This window comes from Morus notabilis, unplaced genomic scaffold, assembly GCF_000414095.1.
Source record: "Morus notabilis unplaced genomic scaffold, ASM41409v2 Scaffold893, whole genome shotgun sequence".
NCBI lineage: Eukaryota > Viridiplantae > Streptophyta > Magnoliopsida > Rosales > Moraceae > Morus > Morus notabilis.
Genome location: NW_010362885.1, coordinates 1 through 27,498, shown reverse-complemented (window position 1 = coordinate 27,498; position 27,498 = coordinate 1). Strand labels below are relative to the sequence as shown.

The 27,498-nt window shown below is 34.3% G+C and overlaps 1 protein-coding gene across 1 annotated transcript; it reads right to left on the bottom strand.

Moving 5' to 3' along the window:
* Positions 1–12,581: 12,581 nt before the first annotated feature.
* Positions 12,582–27,492, bottom strand: LOC21386025. Its single transcript, XM_010103095.2, has 13 exons — positions 27,334–27,492; positions 27,085–27,258; positions 25,086–25,631; positions 23,457–24,632; positions 23,008–23,335; positions 22,572–22,827; positions 22,273–22,489; positions 21,722–22,071; positions 21,084–21,620; positions 19,434–20,625; positions 18,828–19,175; positions 18,350–18,587; positions 12,582–15,444 (listed from the first exon to the last, which is right to left on the bottom strand). The coding sequence occupies exons 2-13, from the start codon at positions 27,199–27,201 to the stop codon at positions 12,752–12,754; spliced, it is 7,998 nt and encodes a 2,665-aa protein (XP_010101397.1). The 5' UTR covers positions 27,202–27,258; positions 27,334–27,492; the 3' UTR covers positions 12,582–12,751.
* Between the last annotated feature and the right edge of the window lie 6 nt (positions 27,493–27,498).

The window sequence follows — 27,498 nt, the reverse complement described above, 5'->3', positions numbered from 1 at the left end:
CCCTTCTGTCTGGTAATTAAGGATTTTCTCTTCTTTAAAATGTCAGTGCATTTTTTTTTGTACGCTGCTAACATCATGTTGTGTTTGTAGATTCTTAGAATTAAGATTCTTGAACTATACTTGTACTGAAAATTATTCCACCTTAAAGTACGGCGAGAATTTGTCGATCGAATTTACTTGATCGAAAACATGAACTTAACATGAAATCTACTACAGAATTTAGGAATACAGATATTAATTCGTAAATTGTATTATTTAAGGTTTGGGATTTTCTCAGTCATTACTATCTACCCCCTTAAGAATTTTCATCCTAAAAATTAGAACAACTCGGGGTAGCTTTTCCTTATATTATGTTCGCGTTCTCAAGTAGCTTCCTCAATATTATGATTTCACTACAAGACTTTAACCCGAGGAATTACTTTATTCCTTAAGGTTTTCTCCTCGCGAGCTAGGATCTGAACTGCGTGCACTTCGATAGGTTCCTGGTGCATTACATGTGATGGATCTATCGTATACTTCTTCGATATCAATACGTGAAAGACGTTGCGTACCATAGCCACTTCTAGCGGCAAAGCTAGTCTGTACGCGACCTTACAGATCCTCTCTAGGATTTTAACTGGTCAGATGTATTTTGGGCTTAGTCTCCCTCTCTTACCGAATTTCATTACTCCTTTCATCCGTGCCACCTTCAGGGGAATTAAGTCTCCTACCCGAAACTCTATATGTCTACGGCGTTTATCCGCATAGCTCTTCTGGCGACTGTGAGCTGTATCGAACCTCCTTGTGATAAGTCTCACATCCTCTGTGGTTCTCCTGATAAAGTATACTATTTCTATATGCTTCTCCCCAGGTTCATAATAATGGATTGGGGACCTGTATTTTCTTCTGTATAGAGCTTCGAAAGGTGTCATTCCTATTGACGTGTGATAGCTGTTGTTATAGGAAAACTCTATCAAAGGTAACTTCCTATCCCAGTTCCCTTTAAAATCCATGACACATGCTCTCAACATATCTTTTAGGGTCTGGATGGTCCTCTCAGATTGGCCATCTGTCCGCGGTGGGAAGCTGTACTAAACTTTAACTTGACCCCATTATGCCATGTACACTCATGAAATGGCTGTCTCTCAATAGAATAACTGAGTTTGATTGGTAAAAATGTGCAGATCTTGTCAATCGGTCTCCGATTATCCAAATCGCATTGTTGCTATCGGATATTCTAGGCATCCCTACCACGAATTCTGTCGTGATTTAATCACACTTATATTCTAGAATGTAGATCTTTTACAATTCTCCTGCTGGATGTTGTTCTTCTACTTTAACTTCCTATCAATCAAGGCAATTTCAGCAACATCCTTCTTCTGTTAGGGTAACTAGTGGTTTGGATGAGATCATTTATCTCTAAAATGACTAATCACTCTTCTTAGTCTCAATTGTCAGTTCAATCTTCAGCCGAATCAATCTTTAGGATTAGTCAATCAATTGCCTAGCATAAGTCGTGATTGATCTCGAAACTATTTTTTTTAACATAAACTTAGACTATACATTTCTATCCTTGATTCGACTGAGACTCCATTATCAGATCTATCTGATCTTGGTCCTTGGGTTATAGTAATATCCTTTCGATATAATTGTCGTGAAAAACTCCCTAATCCTTAGGGTGCTGTACTACTTTTATATAATTTGGATTAAAATGTTCATCGTTGTGGTTTCTGGGGGTACTATGTAGTACAAAATGTAATACTACATATTGAATCATGGGATTATTTCATAATTCTATAATTCTACACTCATAATATTGCTTAGATCTTAAAATATTCCTGGTTATTACTAATTGAGTGCTTACTTATTGGCTCGTCAATTTGTCCGAACCGTTAAGAACGTGACGACTTATCTGAAGTCAAATAGTTTACTTGAAACTTTGCACTCTCATAGCCAATATTCTCATCTGACTGGTGTGCCATTATGTCATTTCTTTCATGTCTCACGGTACTCTTAAACATACTCAGATATACTTATTATGCTTTTCCTAGTATATCTTGTCATACTAAGATTTTACACGTCATTCTAATATGAGCACGTGTACTTAAAGGTTTTAAACCTGTAGAATGCACAGCTTATTTATGAAAAACTCCATAAATAAGTATACTTATTTATGGAAAACTCCATAAATAAGTATACTTATTTATCTAATAATTCTCCTCGACATTACAATTCACTAGACTTATAAAAATTTTATCTTTAAAATTAGGATGAAGTCGAGGTTTGTAATGTTTTCGTTCCTTCCTGAGGATCTTACTAAGATTATTGACCTTACTTTCTATGAGGTATCTTTCCTACTAATCCATGATCTCAACTTGCTTTCTACTCTTAATTCTTGCATTTCTTTATCTGGATCATGATTTGATATATGGAATGGCTCAAGAATATGTCATCTTAACATTTTCTTAATGGGTTTCCATTATCCAAATCATTATCATTAGCAATAGTAGTAACTATAGCTTATTTATATATACTTGTTCTAATACTTTGGGGAACCTATCTTCTCTCAATTTAACTTATTCTATTTTTCTTCTGGGTACTCCACCCTTCTCTTGGAGTATGAGTGAAGAAGGAGCAATCTTACTGTCAATATTTCTAGAGGCTCTCTACTTTGTTCTAATAGTTTTCCCCATTGATTATGGACTATCCTCACTTCTACTTTGTTAGTCATAATCACTAAGCAGTATCTTATCAAAACTGTGGTGCCTCAATTTAACTATTCTCCATATGTGTATATATATATACTTAATTTGGAGCTTTACCTTTCCTCTAACAGATAGTTCACGTGACGTACTAACTCAGAGGTACATTGAATCCCTTCTTACGTGCAAAAACTGTATTGTAATACTTTCTTGTTCTAACTTATTGTAGAATTCAAGACAGAACAACATATCATGTCACGAATATTTGGGCATCTTCCCTGTCTAGACCTTGTTTTATAGGGTAACGAGACCCTTATGAGTCCAGATTTGGTACTATTGATTGTAACACATACTTCTACAAGATAAGGTTGTGTTGTTTCCTGAGTTCTGTAAATGACTACTTGAGGTTTACAGACCTTATATTTCTCTTTTAGACTTAATAACTGGTTTCCTCAAATAATTAATTCCTTAAGGAATACGTGTATCGGTCTCATTTGACATAACCTATACTTTTTTTTTCTGGAGCTTTAACTGTTTATGTTTCTATCACAAACATTCATAACTCTCCTTCAATTCTTGGAAGGATAGTTATTGCTTACGCAACTAGCTACATCATCTTTTCCTTTGGGGTTACTAATGTAACCTTTAACGATGTGACACTCACTCAATTGTTATGTCTTAGGCTTTATGAGTCTTTCGAACGGGTCTACCATTTTCATTCTTATTTGGTGTCGAGTTTAAACTACTCTCAAGAGTATGAACTCATTTAAGGAGATACCATCTCCGTACTTTAGTATTCTTCTTCTAAATTACTTTTTATATAATCAAGCTCTTAAGCTCATTCCATCTCATGTTTACTTTTCTCAAAGAATAATTATCTTAAACTTATGACTCTAGAAAAATTCAAGTAATTTCTCCTTAAAATAGGTATATTTTGAAGTATTACCTTATGTTGACATCCTTATTCTTAGGTAGGATCATCCATCTTTCGATCCCTGTACCTCTCAGAGCATAGATCATAGTCTTAATGGTTATACACCCATCATTCTTAACCTAATCCTCGACCTCTAAACTCAATAAGGTCATCCTTTTAGTGTAAAAATGATTACACAAAAAAAAAATTCTTTCATTTTCTTTATATTCCTAAATTGATAATAAAGTTCCCCTATTTATTATCGGGTGAGGTATATATAAAATAAAATCCTTAAATCATTGCTACGTTGGATACCCCAATATCTTACTTTTAACGTACTTATCATATTGACTAAGTTGTTAGTCCTTATTGTTCCTTTACTTATGCAAGAGATTTTCTCCCTCTTTTTTTTGACTCTTTAAAAGGATTACATTTCATATCCTCCATTAAGAGTTTGATTTATAATTTTGTGACTTCATAATATCTTATAATGATTCACACTTTGATTATGAGGTTTCTTATTTTTCTTAAGCTATAATCCCGTTTATCAAGAGATTTCACCTACCCAAGTTAATCTCATTGAGTAGATACATAGATGAGCACATTTATTATTTTATTTGAGAATTACTATTCACGAGAATAATAAATCACCATAAGTTGGGTTCTATGCATATCGATGACTGGGTAAAAACTGTGTCATAAGAAAAGTTTAGCCATTTTATTAGAGAATTTCATACTATTCTATTCTTCTTCTAATCACTTAATTTAGATCACATATCTTTATTCGTGGACACCCTAGTATCGTGTCAACTTAGCACATCTAATCCATGATTTTCTAATAGATAAGTTTATGGTAGTGTATTGTCATACCTTAATTGCCTACTACATTGTGGAATGACTTATTTTCTGTCAATCAATACTTTCACCGTAAAGGTAACTTTTACCTTTATCATCTTTACCTAATGCAATCTTAATTCTTTTAGCGGATTTTAAACAAATCCGTAACTATATTCTTCAATCATAAATAGAGTGAGAATATCTCCTCTTGAGGTTGTTGTAGAGGGATTGGTTTAGTTAGAAACTAACCTAGAACAACCTCCCTCAATATGTTCATGACCTTCGGTTTCTTTTCTTATCACTTAAACTGCTACTTACATCTAAACTCATTGCATTAGTTCTTATGCCTATATCCGAATGAGGTTCTCAACATCTCGAACCTCTTTCGCATTTGTCTTAACTTATAGTTTTTGTGAGTTACTTATCAACACATTTATACATATAGGTGCTTTCTATGAGATCACTAATATTTTAAGGCTAGAAATCATTGTGTATTATATCTTAAGTGGGTCACTTAACATCTACCATAAGTTGGTATTGCTTAATGTTGAAGCTCTATTTCCTATACCGTATCTGGATATACATAGATAGTCATTGAACGTGACCTACATCTAACTTGGCGGTGTTACATCATCCATCTCCTTATTAGCATCACCTTCATGCTACATATTCAGATCCTCTTTATGGATCCAGGCTGAAAAACCGCTACTAGCGATGCAGTCATACTGGCTTCCTCGAAGGGAGTGTCGGTGGTAGTTTCTTTTCAAACTGCTGTATGTGGCTCCAATACTTCGCTTGGCTTCAATACTTTGCTTGGCTTCATAGTCCAGCAACGATCATTAAAGGAGTGACCTTAAACGATTGCACTTCTCTAGATATCATCTTGCCAGCCCAAAGGATTACAACACCGTAACTGTTGGGGCATTTAGACTCGAATGGTCCTTGATAGGATGATCTTAATCGCGCAAACATATTAAATTTTAGTTGCTCGTTAAATAAGCGTTTGCGTCTATTAACTACTATAATCTAATTAGCATAAACATACTTTAACTTACTTGGACCATGGTGAAGCATATGCGTGACGACGTGGAGTAGGATGGCAGGATACCGGCTTTGATACCAACTGTGGCGACCCTCCTAGGTGGCCGTCACCGTAACTTAAATTTTAACTTGTACTTACTGGGGTTTCTTAAAATTTACGGAATATTTTTTTTTAAATATAAGAAGGAATGATTTCATAACTCGTAACTATAATTGCAAAAGAATGAATCACTAAATTTCTTAAAGCTTTTCTTAATTTTAACTAATATAAAACCTTCTAGAAATATCCTTCAAACTGGGCAGCGTTTGAACTCTTGTTTCAAACACTCTTTAAAAGCCAATCTAAAACTAGCCAATTCAATCTGGCCATCTAATTTGACTTTAAAACGGATTTCGTGAGAAATCATAAATTCAAGTACATCTTAAAGTCCTTTTAGAATCAATCATTTAAATCGTCATGTTTAAGATTCGTTTATTTGTTGCATAAACTGTTGTAACGTTCTAAAACTTAAAAACTCAAGACTAAGGTTGTTAGCTACAACCTTGGTTCTTTTAACATACATATGTACATATACTTTTAAACATACGTGCTTGAAACTTTTGAATCATGTGTAGCGCCTCCATCACTAAACCAGTCTAAGGCCGAATTTAGCGAGGTGGTGCTACTTAAAACATACTTTCTATACTTAAAACAATGTCATTTTTAAGATGCGAAAACTTGTGGTTGATTTCATCAGAAGATTTTCTGTAAAGGTTTTTGAACAAAATGAGTCAGTGCGCAAAATGATTACAACCACAAATCTTAGACATTAAACAGTCATTCAAAAGCGACGTAGTAACAAAAAATATATATATATTTTGAGCCCATCTATTGTTTAGAAGTACATATAAACAAGATGCTAGATATAGGACTTGGAGTACTCAGCCAACCTTGGAAATCATTTTCTTTTTTTTTATTCTTCAGTAACAACAACATCATCTGCATCACAAGGTAACACTAATGAGTAAAAATAACTCAGTAAGTAGATTTCAAATAAAGTAAGTATCTAAAATCTCCATGGTTGAAATCTCTTTGTTAAACATTGTTCATAAACTTTCATACTTATTCTTAGTTTAGGTATGATACAGAACTTCAGTTCCAAGTAAGCCTCTTTATACAGGACTTTATCTAATTTTGGCAAATTTTCTTTTCTTAAACACTTAGCGGGATTTTTAGAACCTCTTTCTCTTGTGATCAACAGGAGAATTCCCACTAGTATTTTTCTCTAGTTGTCTCAGAGAGATAGTTTCTCTAATTTGGGGTACCGGTCGCTCGCACCCATGCTTACCCAGCCTCTCATCCATATACCATACCATAAAATCTCTTACAACATAAAAACATAATAAGCATAAATCATAATATCTTTCAAAATAATTAATCATGAATACTCTTTAAACATAATCATATAAGAATTTAATAAGAGAATAAATTTGCATAATCACAATTCTGAACAAGTTATTTCATCAAATAGGTCTTGTGATGCAGTTTTGAAAATGCTTAAACTCTACTTACCTGAATTTTGATCACCACTTTGCAAGCACAAACTAGCTGGTTGTGGGGAGCCTTCAATGTGCTAATTAACCTTTAAAAACCATAGCTTTTAAAAATCACATTCATATCATCATTTAACAAAACACATAACTATGCATTGTTACGAAAATATTCATAAAAAATTCATCAAAACTCAAAATATTATGAGACCAGTGGCAAATAAAAGTAGACTCAAAACACTCTTTTTAGAGCTACTACATAATAGGTTTCGGATTTTTCAAACTAATCAAAAACAGCCCGAAATCCAGATTGAAGTATAATCTCGTCAAGAAAATGGAAGTTTTTTAACTGAACTTATAAAATTCATAACTAAATGTAGAAAAATCCGTTTAGAGTGATTCAAAAACTCACGTAAAGCTTGAGATGTATACTTTAATAGAAAAATATAAGATCAGTCAAAATCATAATTATAGATATAGCATGAAAACAGAATCTACGTAGGCTGTACAGAGGACTCATATTTAAACATTTCATCAAATACCTAGCATGCAGATCTTAATCTTCAAAGACCACTCTCAATTGCATGAATCATCATCTTAATAAGAGTTTATCTTCAAATAATGATCAATAATATCAAGCTAAAATCATTAATTTCACCCAGTAACTAATATTTGAGCCAAAACCTCAAGAAACCCATTTTTAAGAGTCTACAACCAACATGCATGATAAATCCCATCAAAAATCTGAATCTCAAGTAGGATTTCAACATTTTAATCTCTGAAATCTTAGTTTCTAACATAAGAAAGAAGTTACCTCAAAGAAAAACATGTTTCCAAGTGAATAGAAGCTCAAATTCTTGGTGGTTATTTTTTGTTCTAGGTTGAAAACGAGTTGAAATGGGCTGGTTGAGTTTTAGCTCATTCTCTCTTGAAAACCTAGGTTTGCTTCTGAGTTTTGGGTGAGAAAAGGAGTGAGAAGAGAGAAGAAAATGTTAGGGTCGGAGTTCTAGGCTTTTTTTGCTGAAATGGACCAAAAAATGAAGTGTAAACATAATAGAGACCAAGTAAAAATAAATTGACCTTATAGTAGGACAAGTGTCTAAGTTTTTCTAAGCCTCTAACATTGTCCTAACCTCATAAAATCAGCTCTAAAGCCTTTATTTTTCTTCTTTAATTAGGTGCCTAAAGTTCACTCAATTTGCTAACATAACCTTCTCTCACAAAAAACTCAAAATAGCAACTAAGTCCTCAACATATTTACATAAAACCATATAATAAAAATATAAAATAATTATTCATCATTAAAGCAATCATAATAGAGGTAAAATATCATATCAAATAATCATAATAAATATAATTCTTTTTCTTCATAAGTTTAGCACATTGAGTTCCCACATCGAGCTAGTTGCACTGCACATTAAAACTGAAAACTTGATTAGCAAAGCTATAAGTTTAATAAAATCATACGATAGCTATAATAATAAAATATAATGTCAACAAATAACTTTAGAATAAATAGTAAATGTGGTGCATGATTTTAATTTACTAAATTTATTTATTATTGACTTACGGCTTAATTAAATCTCGAGTATTACATCATATATATATATACATGATTTTACTTTAACTTACTGCAGAAGATTTAAGTGTGAGTGGTATCCATTCCCATCTCCACCATTCGTCTGTCGCTCGCCAATGCCCTTCAAGAATTGCTGACAGGTTTCTCACCTACAACATGAACATATCTGATTGAGCTTTCGCTCAGCAAGTAGGAATTATCTCTCGCAAAATAATTGTATACACATGAATAAATATGCATGACCTGATTATGCTTAATTATGATGTCTTATCATAGTCTTATTATCTTATCTGATCTTTTCTTTCTTTCTTGTGGGCCCGAGTGCTCGCATACCACTTACGCGCAATCATTGGGACGTGACAGTTTGCAAGGTCCCCACGACACCGTGATTATAACTTAAATGCATCCCTTGAGTTGGAGGACATTATTATTTTTTTTTTCTTTTCTCCATTGAGTCAGAGCTTGAGTTACCTCCCTTGAGTCGGAGGCTAGTATGTCACTCAACTTAGATTATTCTTATAAGTTCTTCTTGACTTATTAAGGTGTATGCAATATGACATAGCATAGCCTACTATAACATGAAATGTACTCAAACACATATAATTCATGTGCACTGCTTAAGTGTATGCAGCATGACATAGCATCGCATATAATACTTAAAGCATAAACATGCATATATAACATGTGTAACTTTTTCTTTAAAATCTATTCATACTGTAGGCGAGATTCCTACTTACCTGATTTACAGAGCTGGAATCCACTCTTCGCCAAACAGCCTATTCTCTTACTTGGTTACTTCTGAAAATGAACACCCATTGAGAGTGTGAGATTATCCTTCGTTTGCTATTCTATTTTAACAACTTATGAAGGAAATCTAGCCCTTTACTTGAGGCATGTATTCCTTTCATTTACTGAAGGATAATTTACTATAATGATCAATTTATTAAATCCTCAAAATCTTATTTTCCTTAATTGCCCTTAACGTACTTATGTCTAAATTGAAAATCATTTACCCAATCTAGTAACTTATTCTTCATAATTTTCCTCATTGGGCTTATTATGATATTAAGGCTCAATTCGGCCTAGAACTTATACATGACATTCTAACACTTAGCCCGCTGAAATTTATACTCTAACAGAGTCTCTTAAATTAATGCGGGCATTGGACCCACATCAAACCTTCAAAATTCTAAGGACCTATCGTATTGGCTCGTAGATGCCCGTCGGGATGGTTTGCTCAATAAACCACCAAGTTCTTTAAAAGAAAGCATTTTTTTCTTGGAAACTTTCTTTATGAATACTTTTGTTAAAATGAGGTTTAACACCATAGTATTTTACTGAGATCACATCTCGGGTTCTTTGATAACTTTTTGTTAAAACCAACTCTATGTTAGTTTTGTTTCGTTAAAACTGTGTAGTTTCTGAATTCTGCATTTTACTGCATCTTAGGATCGGATTTCAAAATTTTTTTCTTCGTGACAATTCTTCGTCTTGTTGAGATCTAAAATTCTCATTTTTGAAGAAAGTTGAAATTCATCATCTAAAGGCCTCGTTTGGTTAAAAACAATGGCTGCTGTTTTTTTTCTTTTGCTGTGGGAATGCTACAACAATCTTTTAAAATGTTGTAGGATTGCTGTAGCAATCTTTTAAAAAGGCTATCGGATTGCAGTAATAATCTTTTAATAATGCTGGAGTAATCTTTTTAAAATGCTGCAAGATTGCTGCAGCAATTCTTCTTTTAAAATGCCGTAGGATTGCTACAGCAATCCCCTTTTTTTTCTTTTCCGAAACTGTGTTGGACAGCCTGTCCATTTTCGTAAACTGGCTTCAAACTTACTTTTAGAGTTAAAATTGGGTTTTGTCATAGTCATAGAAAATGTTCAAAACATCGAGTTCTATAAGTTCAAGCTTTGAAACATCAAAAAACCTCGCTCTAGGGTCCTCGTTTTTTCGTTCAAAGTAACCGAAAAGTTTTTCCTTCAACCCAAACTAAGCAACTTAAATCAAACATAAGCATACCACATCAACTAACCTCAAGGCACATAAAACCAACATAAAACTCACACACCCTTATTATAACTTATCTTCCTTAAAAACCACAAATTTACATCCATAAATTCAAGCTTAAAGTTGGTTAGAAGTTAATGGAGAAGAGTTCAAGAACTTACTCTTGAGGAACTCTCTCTCTCTCTCTTGAAATACCTTTGAACTCTTCTAAGATTTGTTAATGGTTTGAAACTAGAAAGTATAAGGAAATTTGAGAGGAATATCTCTACATTTCAAACTTTACTAAAACATGAAAAAGAGAGGATTTAGAGTTTTTTTTACCCTTGGAGGAATGCTTGACTAGTCTCCTCCTAGAATCCCTTGATCTCCTCCTTCTTCTTCTATGGTTTGCTAGTGGCTCAAGATTGGGAGAGTGGAAGAAAATATTTGAGAGGGAGAGAAGGGGTGTGGCCGGATATGGAGGTGGAGAGAAAAGCAAGGAGGAAAAAAATGAGACCTATCATGTGTTGGTTCCTTTTATAACCAACTTTGTGATCATCATTTAACTCCAATTCCACTCCTTTATTCAACCAAATTTTTGGTTCAAATCCCCCAATTTTGGCCAGTTGTGTATGGAGAAAAGAAGAAGCAATTTTGCCATGATTTTCCCTTCAACAACTACTATCCCATCACCTTACCATGTCATCCACTTGCACACTCAACTAGCTAAGTTTTTGGCTCTAATTTGCTATTCATGGCCGGCCAAAGTGGAGAAGGAGAGAGAAAAATAAATCTGAGTACTTTTGTCTACTCTCTTAAGTTTCCTTTGAGTCAGATAAAAATCATACTGACAGTAAGGAAGTACTTAGCCGACATGAATTCTAGTTTCTGACGGTTCCTTTCCTACTGCTTATTTACAGTTCAATGTTAAATCCTCGACTACTTTGAGATCACATTAAATTCTTACTCGCGTAATATCTTGAACTGTTTAAAGTCTTGAAATTAATTCTAGACTGAACAAATTCTAAATTTAACTTTTCTGCATTCTATCCCGGGAATGACGTTGTTTCTGACAATGTCAACTCCCGAGCTCACATTGTACCCTTCTATTATGGGTATTTATCTTGTGACTTTAACCTAGCTGTCTGGCAATTAAGGATTTTCTCTTCTTTAAAATGTCAGTGCGTTTTTTTGTACGCTGCTAACATCATGCTGTGTTTGGAGATTCTTAAAATTAAGGTTCTCAAACTATACTTATACTGAAAATTATTCCGCCTTAAAGTACGGTGAGAATTTATTGATCGAATTTACTTGATCGAAAACATGAACTTAGCATGAAATCTGCTACAGAATTTAGGAATACAGATATTAATTTCATAAATCCTTCAGTCACATAATATTTTCTAGGAAAATCGTTTGCTTAAATACGTAAATTGTATTATTTAAGGTCTGAGATTTTCTCAGTCATTACAGAGTCTTTCATTCTTTGAATGTTGAAACTGACCATCCAACCCACCCCGCATCGGCCCAACTCAACCCAAACATCATTGGGTTGTGAAATTTTTCTAACATCGTTGGGGCCAAATATGTGCAACCTGCACCTTTTGGGGCAGGGGAAGAAAAAGTCATACCCTGCACCAACCCAACCCATGAACAACCCTAATTCTATGTTCAACTAAAATAAGGAGTAAGTTGGAGTAGTACACCCAAAAGTTACTAATTAAAATTACTTCTTAGTTATTTTAGCTAAATTTTAGCTACTTTTAACTTTTTAGTTATTTTTACTAAAATTTACCTAAAATTTAGATAGTTACTTAGAGATGCTTAAAAAAGGTGATTTATTTATTTATTTATTGAGGAATACACTTTGTTTATTAAAAAGACAGCTTAATATACCTTCTACATAACTAAAATGGATGGAACGAAAGATTAAGGAAAAAAATTGATGAAAACGTATTCAAGTGGATCTTCAAGAAATCCACGCCTCCTGCCTTAGGTCTATTCTTCTGTTGTGAAAGACTTTTTGATTTCCCACTTAAAAACTGAACAGGTGAAAATGTAAGCCAAGACTAAGGAAATAACAGATAATGGCATACACAAAACATAAATATCTCTTGTAGAAGTCTGAAGGCAAATATTCATATTACAGATAAACTTATAACTAGCAAGCAGTTCAAGAAACAATTATTTACTTCTTTGACGTCCCCCTTTGCCCTTTTTGTTTTTCTTTGGCTTGTTATTTCCTTTTCCCTTGCTCTGAGAACTTTGAGCAGCACCAACTTCTTGACCATTTTTGTTGTCCTTGGACTCGGAGTTCCTGTTGTCCTCTTCCTTGTTTTCAATATTTTGACTGCTCTTTTGTGTTTGAGGAGCACCAGTAGCTTGGAAAACCTTTGACGACTCGCCCTTGTCAACGGATTTGACAGCGGAAGCTCCACTTGGAACCTTTTGAGACTCAACATTTTCCGGAAATAGTGTTCTTAAGATGTCATTCTTGCAATAATCTCCCTTCATGTTTAGACATATTGCATCCGGACACGAGCTGAATGAACAATACCCCCCCAAGCTCACAATAACCAAAGGGTTACCGATACTCTTAAGAGCTTCAGCGATCAACTTCACATTTAAATCTGGAGGCCGGTTTTTCCTTATTTTCTGCAGGGCAACAGAAAGCTCCCATGGTAGTTGCTCCATTATGTAGTCTTTTTTCAACGAACCGAGAAGCGAATCTATACACGGACCAAAATTGGCATAAAGTAGACATGTTACGACAACCAATCTCAACACAAGTACAGAGTAGTACCCAGTCACCCTTGTGGTAGATTTTCTTATCCAGTCAATCATATCCCGCTTGTTGTGAAGGCATTGGTGAACTACACTGCTCATGAACTCGAGTGTAGACGCTTGCGAATCAGCTCCTGACGAGGGAATAGACTTGGTGCTGCTAGTATGTTCCTCATGGAACATTAGCCATTCAACAAACAAGGACTTGGTGGCCACAAAGGAACCAGCAAAAACAGATGACCAAATCAATAGGCGCTCAACAAGATACAAGAAACAGCCGGGAGAAATGTAGTCATGTGCCATCCTCCAATTGACATTGAACACTTCTGATAAAGCTTCTCGAAAGCTCCAAGCAAGATGTGCCTCGCTTGTTATTTCACTTGCAACTCTAGGTTCAGAGGCGTGTGTCGAATCGCCTTGATAGTTTGATCCTCTCAACCGGTATAGATTCTCAAAGAATGCCTTCCATGGTGAATTTCCGTCCAACACTTTCGAAATCTGCTCATGTAGTTCATTATTGATTTCTCCTGATCCGAGAATAATCATTGCAATACTGCCAATTTCCCCATAAGATAACGTATTTTTAGGCTTCTTGACATGTTCAGCCGCGACTTGTTTCAGCAAATTCTTACAAGCGTCTGTTCTTCGGAGGAAAATCATGTTCCCTCTCAATGATTTCTGAAAACACATGGGGAATATGTAACCAACAATACTGTCAGTTGCCATTCTGATATATTTTAACAGGTTTTCAGAATCATGATGTCTCAGCTTCAGAAATGTCGACTCCAAAATAAATTTTGCAACCTCATGGATGAGGGTAAGAATCCTGCTTCTGCAGAATAGTAAATCTGTGATCTGAGGGCAGGAATAGAGAGCTGTGAGCTTTTCTAGTACCATAAATCCGACAGAGAGCACCTCCGAACACCAATACCTCCGAGCAGCAGAAACCAACTGGTGAACATCAAGAGAAACCAGTTTTCCACTACTTGGTCTTTTCTCCACATCTCTAGCCCAATCAGCCTCAGAACTGAGCAAAAGATATATCGGATTCGCATTAGTAAACTGCCTCCAAACACCCAAAAAGTTGAGACAGAATTCTCCATAATTTCTAAATTCACTGGCATCTTGGGTCTCAAGACATCCCAGATATTCAAAAATGCTAATGATCTTGTCCTTCCAAAAATTCCAAAAGTAGACTAGTGATTCTGCCGAGACCAGGGTGTTGGAAATCACATCTTCAGAATGCTTGCTAAGATCAAACACCAATTCCTTTTCGAAGAAATACTTGTCGGCTTTCGAAGAAAGGTGAACGTCCAGAATTTTTCTAGCAGATAGAATCTCACCTCTAACACTCTTATGTCTCCGAGAAGCGATCATTTGGTTCATCATGGTCACCAGGTCACTGTGTTCATTTTCCATGATATCAGCCTCTGTGCAAACAAACTCAGAGAAGGTGTCTGTATCATTCACGGCAAATGATTTCGCTTTCGTTAAGAGCTCGCACTTCAGTTTAGAATGCTTTAAGGGCCAGCCCCTGCTACCTGCTGACCAGAGGGAGTTCCCAAGCACATGAAACAGAATAAGATTAGCTCCTTCTTTGAACTTCCCAGCTTTACCAAGCAGATCCGCCATGAGCAGTATATCACCTTTTAGCTTAGCAATGTCTGCAGCTTCCACAAAATTCCCTGCTTCTTCTTCCAATAACATGAGTTCATCGAAGCAACCCAATGGTCTCAGGAAGTTCCGTATTGAATTCATGGAATTAAAAGCTCTAACAAATTTCATCATAGATCTATAATCTTTGATCTCATGGTAATGCAACGCACAGTTCTCCAAGAACACCTGCTCAATTTTCTCTATTTCGTCGCTTCTCTTTGCAACGCCATCCTCCTTTGTTGACTGTTGTTTCCAATATTGAATGTATTCCAAACCCATGTCAAATAATTTTCCTGTGGCACAAGCAGTCAGACATTCCGAGAAATAATTGCCCCTGGCATAAACCTCAGCCGCAAGCTCATGGCACCCTGCCAAAGAAAAGCATTCGCCAGCTCTTACCAGCTCAGATTCTCCGAACTTTTCCAAATAAATGCGACCTGCATACATATAAAAGCATAGTGACTTGGTGGAAATAAAAATTAAATCTCAGAAAATAGAAAAGTTGAAATAAGGCAGATTAAAACTTATTTAAAAAATTCTAGACATGATTAAAAAAAAAAAAATAGAAACTCCAGTCGCAACAAAACCATGCCGCGAGACTCAAAACTATACGCAGGGTTACTGTGCACATTGTTGTTACATGACATTGTGAACATTGCAACAGAGCTATGGTGAATCTTTAATCTGTAATCTTTAATTTTTATTTTTAATCTCTAACATACATAAATGAGCAAAGCTTCTCTCTCCCCTCCTTCACATGCATCCACGTGTTGTTCATCATTTTTCTTTCTTTCCTTCATTGTTTTTTCCTTTGCTTTGCTCTGAGCTTTTCACTCTTTCTAGTTAATTTTGTAGAAAATGGTTTGGGGCCTACATACTTCTGTATTCTTTTAAAACGTTTCTTGCACTTTTTATATTATTAATTATCATATAGATTGCAAGGATGATGGGTCCACTTAATTTAATGAGTAAAACTGTATTAAATTTCTTTAAAAGAACTGTGATGACTTCACTAATATAATCTAACTATATAGAAGTGCGAATCTCACCTCTTGGATTTCGATCAAAATGTGACGTTTTTATAAATATGGTCGTTTTTATTTTATAATACTTAAAAAAAAACTGGAAATTGTAGTAAATAGTAGATTTTTTAGTACTAAATTAAGTAAATAACATATTTTAAAATTAGTTGGAGTAAATAGCAGTTCATTGTGTAAATGGTTCATTTACGACTGGCAAAAAATAATTTGTGGTAAAAAAATCTTTATTTACGTGGAAATTTTTTTTTTTTTTGTCCTAAAAGAAAATTTACATGAAAAAAATCTTTTTACTAGTTGTAAATGAAATATTTACGCTGTAAACTGCTATTTACTTCAAATAGTATTAAAATCTAATATTTACTTAATTTTGTTATTTACTATATTCTCCCTTTATAATAATACAAAAAGCTGACGCATATAATTCTAAGATTTTTTAATATCGTTTTAATTATTTCCATTCATTATCTAAAACTTTAAATGTAACTTTAATATTTTCACAATTTTTTCATATTACTCTCGAAGTTTCTGCTCAATTTTGATTACTTCAAATTACTATTTTATAATTAACAAATTCTCCTATTTTTAAATTTATTTTTTCTCAAATTATCTTTTATACTTGACATTAATCTTAATCTTATCTTTATGGCTACCTCTCTATCTCTACACACATATAAAAGAGTCACAGGAGACTTGGTGTTTCATCTTCAATGGAAGAAAATTTTCTTTTTCTTTCTTTTTTTTTTGGTCTTGTCTTGTGTTGAGGTTTTTTTTTTCTCCCCACCTTTTTTGGTCTTCTTGCTTATCTTTGTTTGTTTGTTTTTTTTTTTTTTTTGTTTAAATATTCTCTCTTTTATTTTAATCAAAATATTTTTTCCTCTCTAATATATAATAGTCAATTTGATATACGGCCACATTTAAGTATTCGTTTCCTTATTTTTCCTAATATGTTATATTATCTATAAGTAACTTTTTTTTTCTTTCTAATTGACCTACTGAAATAATTTTTCTTATATATGCCCTTATCCTTCTCATTGTAGCCGTAATTAATTTTTTTATATGGTTTGAATTTCATCTTTTTTTTTGTTCTTCCCTCTGTTTTTATACTGTCTATATTTCCTTTTTTCGTTTTTTTTTTTTCTTAATAATCTTACATTTTAATACGTCTTTTCCTAAAGCACTTTTCTTTTAATTTAGCCCTATTAAAATGATTTTTCTCAAATACGTCCCAACTTAAATATTCTTTTACAATCGTCTAAAAAATTGTTTGGTCAAAAAAGACCTTTATAAATACCCCACTGAAATAATTTTCCCAAATATGGCTTTACTTAAACATTCTCCTTTTAAGAGGTACACGTTAATTAGTTTTCTTTTTAATTTGTTCATTTCAAAATATTTATCTAAAGCGTGAATGCGTACTCTCAATTTCATCCATACCATTTCGACTTGATCTCAATTTCATATATTTTAATATATGCTGATTAATATACATTTCTGCCTGATTAATTCAAAAAGATAGGGTACCTTCGAGATGTTTTGGAATAACATAGGGAACCAAATGATTTTATTACTAACTTGAATATGTTTTCCTACAATACTGTAAAATATACTATTGTCAAATGTAACCCTTGATATACACTTTTTTTTTCCTCCACATGAATAATTTGCTTAAAGATGCCCCTACTTAAACATCTTTATCTTTATCTTTCTCTTTCTCATATGTAGACCCTATTTAGTTTTATGTTTTATTTGTCCTAATCAAAATATAATATTCTTAACTACGCTCCATTTATCTGTGTGTATAATATTCGACCGAAACATACGTTTTGATTGAACAGTGCATTATGGTACGTCTAGTTTTTACCTTTTTTTTTTTTTTCTTTTTTTTTTTTTTTTTTTTTTTTTTTTTTTTTTTTGAAATCTTATATTGTTATATTGTTAGTTTTTACATTTTTTTACTTAAACGTCTATTTATTGCAAGCCTCTCAAATATTATTTCTCAAATGTACCCCTTATTTTCTATCTATTTTTTGAACCTATGCCTATATAGAAGAGTCAGTCTATTTTATTGCCAATGATTAAAACCAAAATGAGTTGGGATTAAGGCTTCTTGTTGTTGTTTGTTTTTGTTGTTGTATTAAAATCAAAATGAGTTCGTTTCAATGATTTTAAAATAAACTCAAGACACCTAAATTTATAAATAAATAAATTCAGCACGCAGTAAATAATATGTTGCTCAGGTTCCTCCCACACGGTAACACGTGAGAAGCAGGTTCCCGAACTAGTTCATATAAAAAAGCCATACCTGCTCTTTCATACTCCCCCAAATCAGAAAAACATCTGGCAGCAGAATCTGCCTTGCCTATAGCTTCAAATATTTCAGCAGCTTCCCTGAGGATTGAATTGGCTTCTTCAGGATTTGAAATGCGCATACGATCAGCCATAGCTTTAAGGCCAGCAGCTTTAGACCTTCTTTCCCAGTAGGCGTCATGAGCTCTTTCAAAGCACATTGTGGCCATCTCATAATTGTGCTCCTGGTACAACTGTTGAGAAAAAAAAAAAAAAAAAAAAAGAAAGTAAAATGAAAGCTGCTCAAGTTTACATTACTAGAAATAATGTCCCAAAATACACGGGGAAGAGGAGGAGGAAAGTGGCTACTAATAATTGCAAGGTATATAAAAATGCAAATAATAAAAGCTAAAAAAAAGCAATAGAACAAATGTTAACTTTAGGTTCCATGTCATAACAAGCATATCTTTCGTTTCATTTAAAATGAAGCAAACCTTGATGCCCCGTGATCTCCACTCCTCTGGATTGCTTGCGACTTGCATTGCCTCTGCGAGCGAATCATCCAGCTGTCTAACTTGTACTAGATACTTCTTCTTCCAATAGTCAAACATGGGTTTGGCTAGTTCTGTGTTGTCGCAAATCCATAGCCTTTGCCTTGTACGTGTAACAGCGACATATAATTGCTTCAATTCAGAGCATAGGATGTTATGTTTGGACTCAGAAAATTTTGGAGACTTAGGTGCCGTGGAGCCGAACAAATCTTGCTCCTTCATGTACTCGTATATCAATCTCCACTGATTCTTTAGAGGGGAGGATTCAAAAAAGTTGTACAGTAATACATCCTACAAAAGGACAATGCGTTCCATAAATAGTTTTAGGTTGGAATAATGGTTGTGCATATATCTAGTAATTACATTTACACCAGTGATACAACAATAATTCTAGCATCAATGATCTCACAAGATTTGTTCCTTTGAAATCAATGCAGAAACAGAATGTTCTCTGATTAGATTTTAGTTAGAAAAGTCTCTCTCATTGTCAATAACTATAACATTATTTCATAAACAAAAAATACACCAGCAAAGTCATATTTACATTACCTGAAACTCAAGACCTTTGCATTCCAATATGGTTAGGAGAAGAGCTTGCTTCCCAACATGATCCGAAATTTCCTTCCGAGCATCATCATCTCTTACTAAAATCACTTGCTCTGCGCCAAAACCAACAATATCTCGACTCTTGTTTCCACTATTTCCAAATATCTTTATGATTGCATTTTCATTATCCCCGGACTCAAGCAAGACTGGAGCTTCTCCATATATCCAACTGGTTTCTGGTTTTAAAGGATCAATGGATTGAGGAAAGAAATGATAAAGAAGTTCAATAATGCTCTGTGACAACTTCAGAATACCAGCATGAGTACGGAAGTTTTGAGTCAAATGGAAAATATCAGAGATTCTTCCTTTGTCTTTTCTTTCTCCATCTTCACCCTGACATTCTAATACAAACTTCTTGTAGAATAGATGACGTATATCTTGGAACCTGAAATCAATTCCCCTTGCAATTGTTTGTGCAGTATCCCCAGAAAAAACAAAACCTTCTTCAACATTGCCGCATACATGTTTAAACAAAGCAATTTGACTCATTGTAAGATCTTGCACCTCATCAATATATACAAAATCCATCTGATCAGCTTCATATCTTTCATGTTTGAGCCGACAATGAAGATCGTTTACAAAATCAGCCAGATCAAAATCACCAGTTCCCATCTTCATCTTTTCGTAAACCTGAAATATATCATATATCCTTTCTCTTTGTTCCCTCGTTAAAGTGGACGAACGTCCCTCAGACAGCGAAACATATTCTTCACAACTTAGCCTAAGGTTGCTTGTTTCAATGGCTTGCAAGCCACCTTTAATGTGCGAAATTATCTCAGTGAAAACTCTAGAAGGATCAAGCTTCTTTGTTAACTTGGAATCAAAGTGAGGCCAATATGATATAACAAACTTCTCGTAGTGAACTTCTTTGGTCCTTAGGAATGTCTGAAGCCGGACTGATCTTGAGCTTTGCCTTTGACCATGAGAAAGCTTTTCCATATCAGGGAATCTTTCAAAATAGGATTTACTCAATGTTCCATCGAGCATCATTAAGAACTTGTGGAATGTTATGACAAGAGGGTAAGAATCGGGCATGATTTCAAAAAAGGAATCAGGGATGTGTCCTTCTTCATCATCTAAATCAGCTATATCAACCAAATTACTTTCATCTGGATGGCTTCCACCACAAGCAAAACTATGGCAAATAACAAAAACTAAATGAAGTCAGAATAGCACATCTTCTATGCACCGTAGCAAAATTGATAGAAGAATATGGTAATTGCATATCAAGTTTAAAAAATCTTTGAAGCAGAACAGTTGTGAACAATAACTAAATATAAGATTCCAAAAGTGCAAATAAAATTTTTATCTATTTTTTCTTGAAGCACATGTAACCTATGAAAATGACTAGTTATTCATACATCAAAATTTTAAACATTCTTCAGCTAAAAACAAAAAATGTGATTCTAAAAATAAAAATTAAAAAAAAAACCCAAAAGCATAAAATTATCGTAATAAAACTCAAGTGAAGATAAACTATTGAAACAACGCTCTAAGAGGGGAAAAATTATAAGGTAGACTTAAGTGAAAAATCTTGACATTTTAGCATATAACTAAAGAATATACCATGATTTTGATGGTTATGTTGTGTACCTTTTCAAGTGGGAAACATGTTGCTTGACAGCATTACATAACTTAGGACTAACTGTAACAAAAAGCTGACGTAAAACAATGGTCCTAGTCTCTTCTGAGCTATTCTTCTCCACACTGTTCTTCATATCATGTCCAATTACATTAGCATTAGCTCCATAAAATTCCTCCATAGCCAAGTGGTGCAATTGTTCTTTCTGAAATAACTTCTTAGTCAAAACGGTAGTTTTCCCAGTGCCTGACCGTCCCAGTATAAATGTGCTTTGGCGATAAAGGATGATCTCCATTTCTTCGTCATTCACTTCAAATGGGAGATCAATTTCACTTTCATCACGATTAGATAACAAGTGGTTGACTGCAGCATGGGACAAGGAGTAGAATTTCATCAGCAACAAACTCTCGCTGACCTTTGAGTTCTCAACAAAATTTCTACCATCAGAAGCAGTGCCAACTAAATCACTCCCAGCTTCATTACAGCTGAGATCCTTAAAGCGGATAACAGCCAAAGATGGTGGCCAACTCTTTGGATTTTCCAATTTTCTGGGCAACAAGGGAAAACAAAAGCAACAACTCGTTAGGATATCAGCAGCAAGAAATATATATGACAGTACCTATAATATACTTAAAAGGAAAAAACATACCCGTCAAAAGATTTTTCATTGCAGAGGTTGATGAAATCATCTGTATACTTCCCAAAAATACTGTCAAGGCGCTTTATCAATTTTGGGATCTCATCTGGGGGCAAGACATCCCAGATTTTCAACACTTGTATGTATTTTGAATCCTTTGTGATGTCTACAGTAGAAATTACAAACAGGCCTTCAACCTTAAATTTCATGATATCCAAAGAACTTCCACCAACTGAGTCAACAATCGGCCTCTTGGGCCTCCAACCATCAGAAAGCTTAAGTAGAAGGCTTAAAACTGACTTCTTTCTCCGGATTGACGTCAATTTTTTAAATGACTTGAGAAAGTTATCACTGAAAAGAACCTAAGAAATTGGTGCAGCAAGAGTGGAAAAAAAAATAGTAATAATCTCTGTCAGTATGTTATATAAACCAGACAACAAAATATAAGCATGATTTCAACAGTAGTTCAATAAAATAGCACTATTAGGAAGCTTAAGAGGAAATAGATGATATTGTGTTATATTCATTTTCCGTAAAGGGTAATAGAATACAGAAAACTATACCTTCCACTTAGAACTCTTGAAAAGTATACTATCAGCATTCAGCAAGTCATCAAATTGATCAAGTTCTTTCTTGACCTCTATTATAGCCTTTGCCAAATCTTTGTCATCATCAACATTGAAGAAACAGCCACGATTTTTTGCATCAACGACCAGAGCCCCCCAAACCGATTGACTACCAGAAAGGGTTCTTTCATTACCAAGTATCCACAGAGAATGCCTGCAGACAACAAAAGGGCCAGCAATTAGTTTCTATAATTAATTAAAATCAGGAAAGAACATACCCAACAAAGTTTACATACCTAGCTCTTGTGAGAGCAACATTAATTCTCTGAGGCCTTGATATGAATTCAAGTGAACCAACAATATGAGATCTTACAGTAGACATTATTATTATGTCTTCCTCTCCACCTTGAAACCCATCAACTGTCCTTACCTTCACTTGAAAGCCATCAATTTTCTCATACTTTTTCCCAAGTTTTTCCTGAATTGCAACTACTTGAGCAGAGTAGGGAGACACGACACCAACACTGAGTTCATGTTGTGACTCACGCCATGCTGTGAAAAGAACAAAATGAGACCAAAAAAAAAAGAAAAAGTTAGAAGTGAATTCGTGTTTTTCAAATTGGAGCAAACACGCTGAATACTTAACATACACTCATAAAATTTCAGACATTAATATACATGAATCGACACCATTAGAAAATTTAAGTAAAATCTTGAGCTGGAGTTTTGTACCTTTGTGGAGACTCTGTACTATTTTCAATACAATAGCAACCTCAACCCAATTTTTCCGACTATGTCCATCATCATCCTTTTCCTCGCTTCCACCAATAACATTCAAAAAAGAATAAGGACCAAACATTGGTCCTGACAAATAGCGCTTTTCATAGCTCTTTCTTTTAACTATAGGTGCATTCTGAATCTGGTTATGATAGAATTGTGAATTAGGGAACGAACTTATAGCCGGATGCATTCTGTATTGCATATTTAGCAGGCGCTTTGAATGATTTAGTGAGCTCAACCTCTCGAACAAACTTCTTCCAAAACCAGCTTCCCCAGAAATCTTTATTTTTTTTTTCCAGAAAACAAGTAGATATTAGATTAAATGACAAAAAACAAAAGAGCAAAAAGTAATCATGAAAGTAAATAATATAAATATAAGGAAAAGAAAAGGATCCACATACTTTGCTAGTAACAGTTGCTGGTAATTGGCATTCATCACCAACAAGAACTGCATGCTTTATACCTGGAAGTTGAAGAGGTATGGTTGACTCGCACTCTTTGAGCTGTGCAGCTTCATCAATAACCAAAATATTAAGCGGATCAATTTCCATTTGATGCAGCTTATAAGAACTAGACGTGGTGCAAAATATTAATGAAGCTCTTTGAAAACAGAACTTCATTATATTTTGTTCATCCCTAAAGTTTGGAAGGCCAATTTCTTTTAGGGAGCAATGAAGAGTTCTCAATACAGAAAGGCAAGCCTTTCTCATTAATAGTAAGGACGTTTCATCCACAGCTGAATAAGGACCTTCAGTTACTTCAGAACGAGAAAAAAGCTCTTCCAGCTCTTCAGAAACAACATTATCTCGAAACAATGATGACTCGAAACAATCAAGTAACCCCATGAGGGACATCATGTTCTGAAAGTTCTGTTCCAAAATGTAGCTTTTAGGTATGTGTGTACAGAAGATGGAAATGCAACTTCTAAGTGGTGTGACAGTACAAACAAATATCTTTCTCACATATTCAAGAAATGATTCGACTTTCTCCTCGCATCCCTCGTCTTTCATTTCACTTTCAGAGCTCAGTTCTCTCTCTTTGATCAACTCATTTTCCAGGAAAATATGGTACTTAGAAATGCAGTCTTCAAGAAAATGTATCATAGAAGTGAAGGAATGATTCCAACCAAGGGGTCCAAAGCACTCTACAAGCCTTTTGACTCGGTAATCCAAATATATCTCTTGTATATCTAACCCAACTTTAAGCCTATCCTTATTTCCAAACAGAAGAAATTCTCCCAGGGAAGAAAACAAGGTATCAGCCTCTGTATCTGACACAATCTTCAGGACACGAGAAGCCACTCCAGTTATCGCAACATTTGTTGGGGCGCAAACAACTGTTCTATACTTCATTCTCAAGAAGGCAACAAGGAGAGTAGCCGTGGTTTTCGTTTTTCCTGTCCCAGGCGGTCCCCATATAAGTTCAAAACTAGTTTTCTTCTTGCAGTGCAACATGTGAAGACACGAAAGAATTGCACCAGTCTGAGACCCATTCAGATTAGAAGATAATAACTCTACCAATTTCTCATCCAACGAGTCTTCACCAAGTTCAGAACATGAATTACAATTTTTCTGATCCTGTTAAACACACACAAAAATAAAAAAGTCAAGCATCAACAGTGACATCAAATTTGAAACATATTGGGCATCTTACTTCGAACAATATTAGTAGATCAACCGAGTTAAATGAATTTGAATGAAAATGGAAGTTTAATATCTTGTTGATCAGTTTGTTTTTAATTACTTCTAAGCTTTAAGATAGCATTTTCTCACGAGTATTCAACAACATATGTAAAATACTCAGCACAAACAAACAAAATGATAATACTCAGCACAAGTATTCAACAACAAACAAACAAACAAAATGATGTAAAACACTAAGCACATATGTAGTGAAGGGTGAGTTTTGATATAACATAAACATCTATCATCAATCTGTGACATATCTTGAATGCTTGAAACCTTACTTGCAAATGAAATCTTAACCGGGGGAAAAAAAAATTTGCAGTATTATTTATTTTACAAGCTTACCTCAGAATTAATGCATAAAGCATCATTCAGAATCATCTGATTGCTGGACATATCCAAGGCTTGCCATATTCTCCTCGGAGTCGTCATGTTGGCCACAAAAACAACAAAGAGCGATGTCTGCGTCTCAAACACAAGTTCAAAGGCCTTTGATGCCTTGACTTTGAAATAAGTAGAGCAAACATCATCCTCGTTTTCATCCTCCGTGATATTAGTGACTGATAAAAAGGTCCATGACCTGCCCATCCTATCCAAGTCGGACAACGTTTCTGGTTTAGCATTTGCTAGAACTAAGAGATCACCGGGCAAAGTTTTATAAGGCACTTTGCTACGATCATTGGATCTGTTCCTCCAGTAATCAACTGTAACTTGATATACTTTTGATCCGTAAGGCTTAGACTCGTCGAAAGCTACCACCTCAGCAAAAGGTGCACTATACAGGATCTCCATACTCGAGTACAACTCTGCTCGAGTTTCTTCCAATAAAGGGTAGACATAAGACCCCAAATAATGCTTAACAGATTGAAATGTTTCAGGAATCTTCTCAACCTAGAAAAGCAAAGGTAACTTAGTTCCAGAATATTATAAAGAGAGAGAAAAAAATTAATAGTCAAAACTAAATTTGCTTGTAGTTTAACAGTCCATACTCCTAATACTAGTGACTCCAAGTCACTTGCATGATGGTGTGGGATAAAACATGTTTCATGAGCTTTGAAAACTAGAAAGGAAAAGAAAAATCAAAATAAGGAAATTTGAAAGAGGAAAAATTTAACGGATTGAAATGATTCAGGAATTCTTTTATACCTAAAGAAATTAATGTTCAGAACATGAATAAAAAAGATTACAACTTGTAAGATGGATTAGCTGTAGAAGCTCAACTCGGAATGATAGATTGTTGGTTTTGCTGTTGCATGCAATAAAAACAACTGAAACTTGGTTTAAACTTTTAAACATCATGGTAAATGAGCTTTGAGAACACAATAAAATCACGATGAAAAGGAACTCAGAACGGGAGGTTTTACATTTCAATACAATAGGGGGGAGAAGCTAAAGTCTTTAGTATAATTTCTTCAAATATAACCGTCAAAAATGACTTCTCTGACATCAACTCTGTGTTTTTTTAGTATGTATCATCAATGAAAAGTTCATCATCTAAACAAATAACTTGCAATTATCGTGACAAAAGCTTTTATACGCACATTAATAATAATAGTGATTACTGCCAGTAAGTTGGCATGCATCAAACAACATATAAATACACACACACACATGCATATATATAAACATCAATATGATTCCTAAGAGTGATAAGCAGTTATATTGCATACGTGTGGATTCAAACACGTCCAATCAGAGGCATATTTATTTATTTTTTTAATTCAACGAGTGTGAAATAGATAAGTCAAGGAAAGAAGGCTTAGATCTTTCAGAGTCCTGTCCACGAATGACAAACATGTTTTTACTTCTTCAACATTTTCTATTTTGTTCTAAAAGAAATAATAAAAATGAAACATTGTCTATTTCGTTGGTTTACCATAAACAATTTGTGAAACCTCACAACTCTTTTCTTTTTCAAGAATCAGTTTAACTCTTAAATATGTATTACCTATAAATTCACACGTCTAAAATTTGTAAGAAGAATCTAAAAATTACAACTTGTTTACTCTTAAGTTAAAAAAGTTCCCAAAGGTTTCATTAGAAATTTCATACATATAAAAAATCTTCACCATGGCACAAACATGGAAATTAGTTATATACTAGGTGGGTCCGAGTTGCAAAGCTTTGAAAAAGCTGGACAATCATCCAACATAATACCAAGAAACTACACAAAGAGAAACATGAAAATGGGGGGGCGGGAGGGGAATTTACACCACAAACCCACTCTAAAAAAAAAAAAAAAAAAAATGAAAAAGTACAAAAATTTGTCTCATCCCAACTTCAATGAAACTAATGCATGCCAAGAGAAATGAGAACATGAAAGAAGGGAGTTATAAGCAAAAACCTTGTCTTTATAAAGATTTTCATTGGAAATGTCTTCCACTGACCAAGAAAACACAGTATCAGTGAAAGGATCAGTGGGATTTCTCTTTCTCTCTCTTGACGTTTCCCCTTGCATCATTTTTCTTTTACCAAGCTTTCACAACTATATCTCTACCACTTAAGTCCTCTTATATATCTGCATTGAAAGAGAGAGTAAATAAAATGGGTTTCTTAGCTACAAAGCAAAAAAAAAAAAAAAAAGCCACCCTACCAACATTGAGAAGCAAGTGTAAAAAGATTATTTGCAGTACAAAGCACTAACATGCATTCAAACAAAGATGTTTTGATCGGAATCCTTTCTTTTTCTTTTTTTTTTTTTTTTTTTTCTCGGAAAGGAAGAAGAGCATTCTGTTGTTGTTTTCAATCCAACGGTAGA

What these genes read in the sequence shown, in the direction of transcription:
- LOC21386025 (XM_010103095.2), bottom strand. Translation starts at nt 27,201, where the DNA reads ATGATGCAAGGGGAAACGTCAAGAGAGAGAAAGAGAAATCCCACTGAT. An exon ending in AGTACAGAGTCTCCACAAAG is followed by an intron (nt 22,828 to 23,007) that starts GTACAAAACTCC and finishes TTCTTTTCACAG; the next exon opens with CATGGCGTGAGTCACAACAT. An exon ending in GGAGATCACGGGGCATCAAG is followed by an intron (nt 18,588 to 18,827) that starts GTTTGCTTCATT and finishes TTTTCTCAACAG; the next exon opens with TTGTACCAGGAGCACAATTA.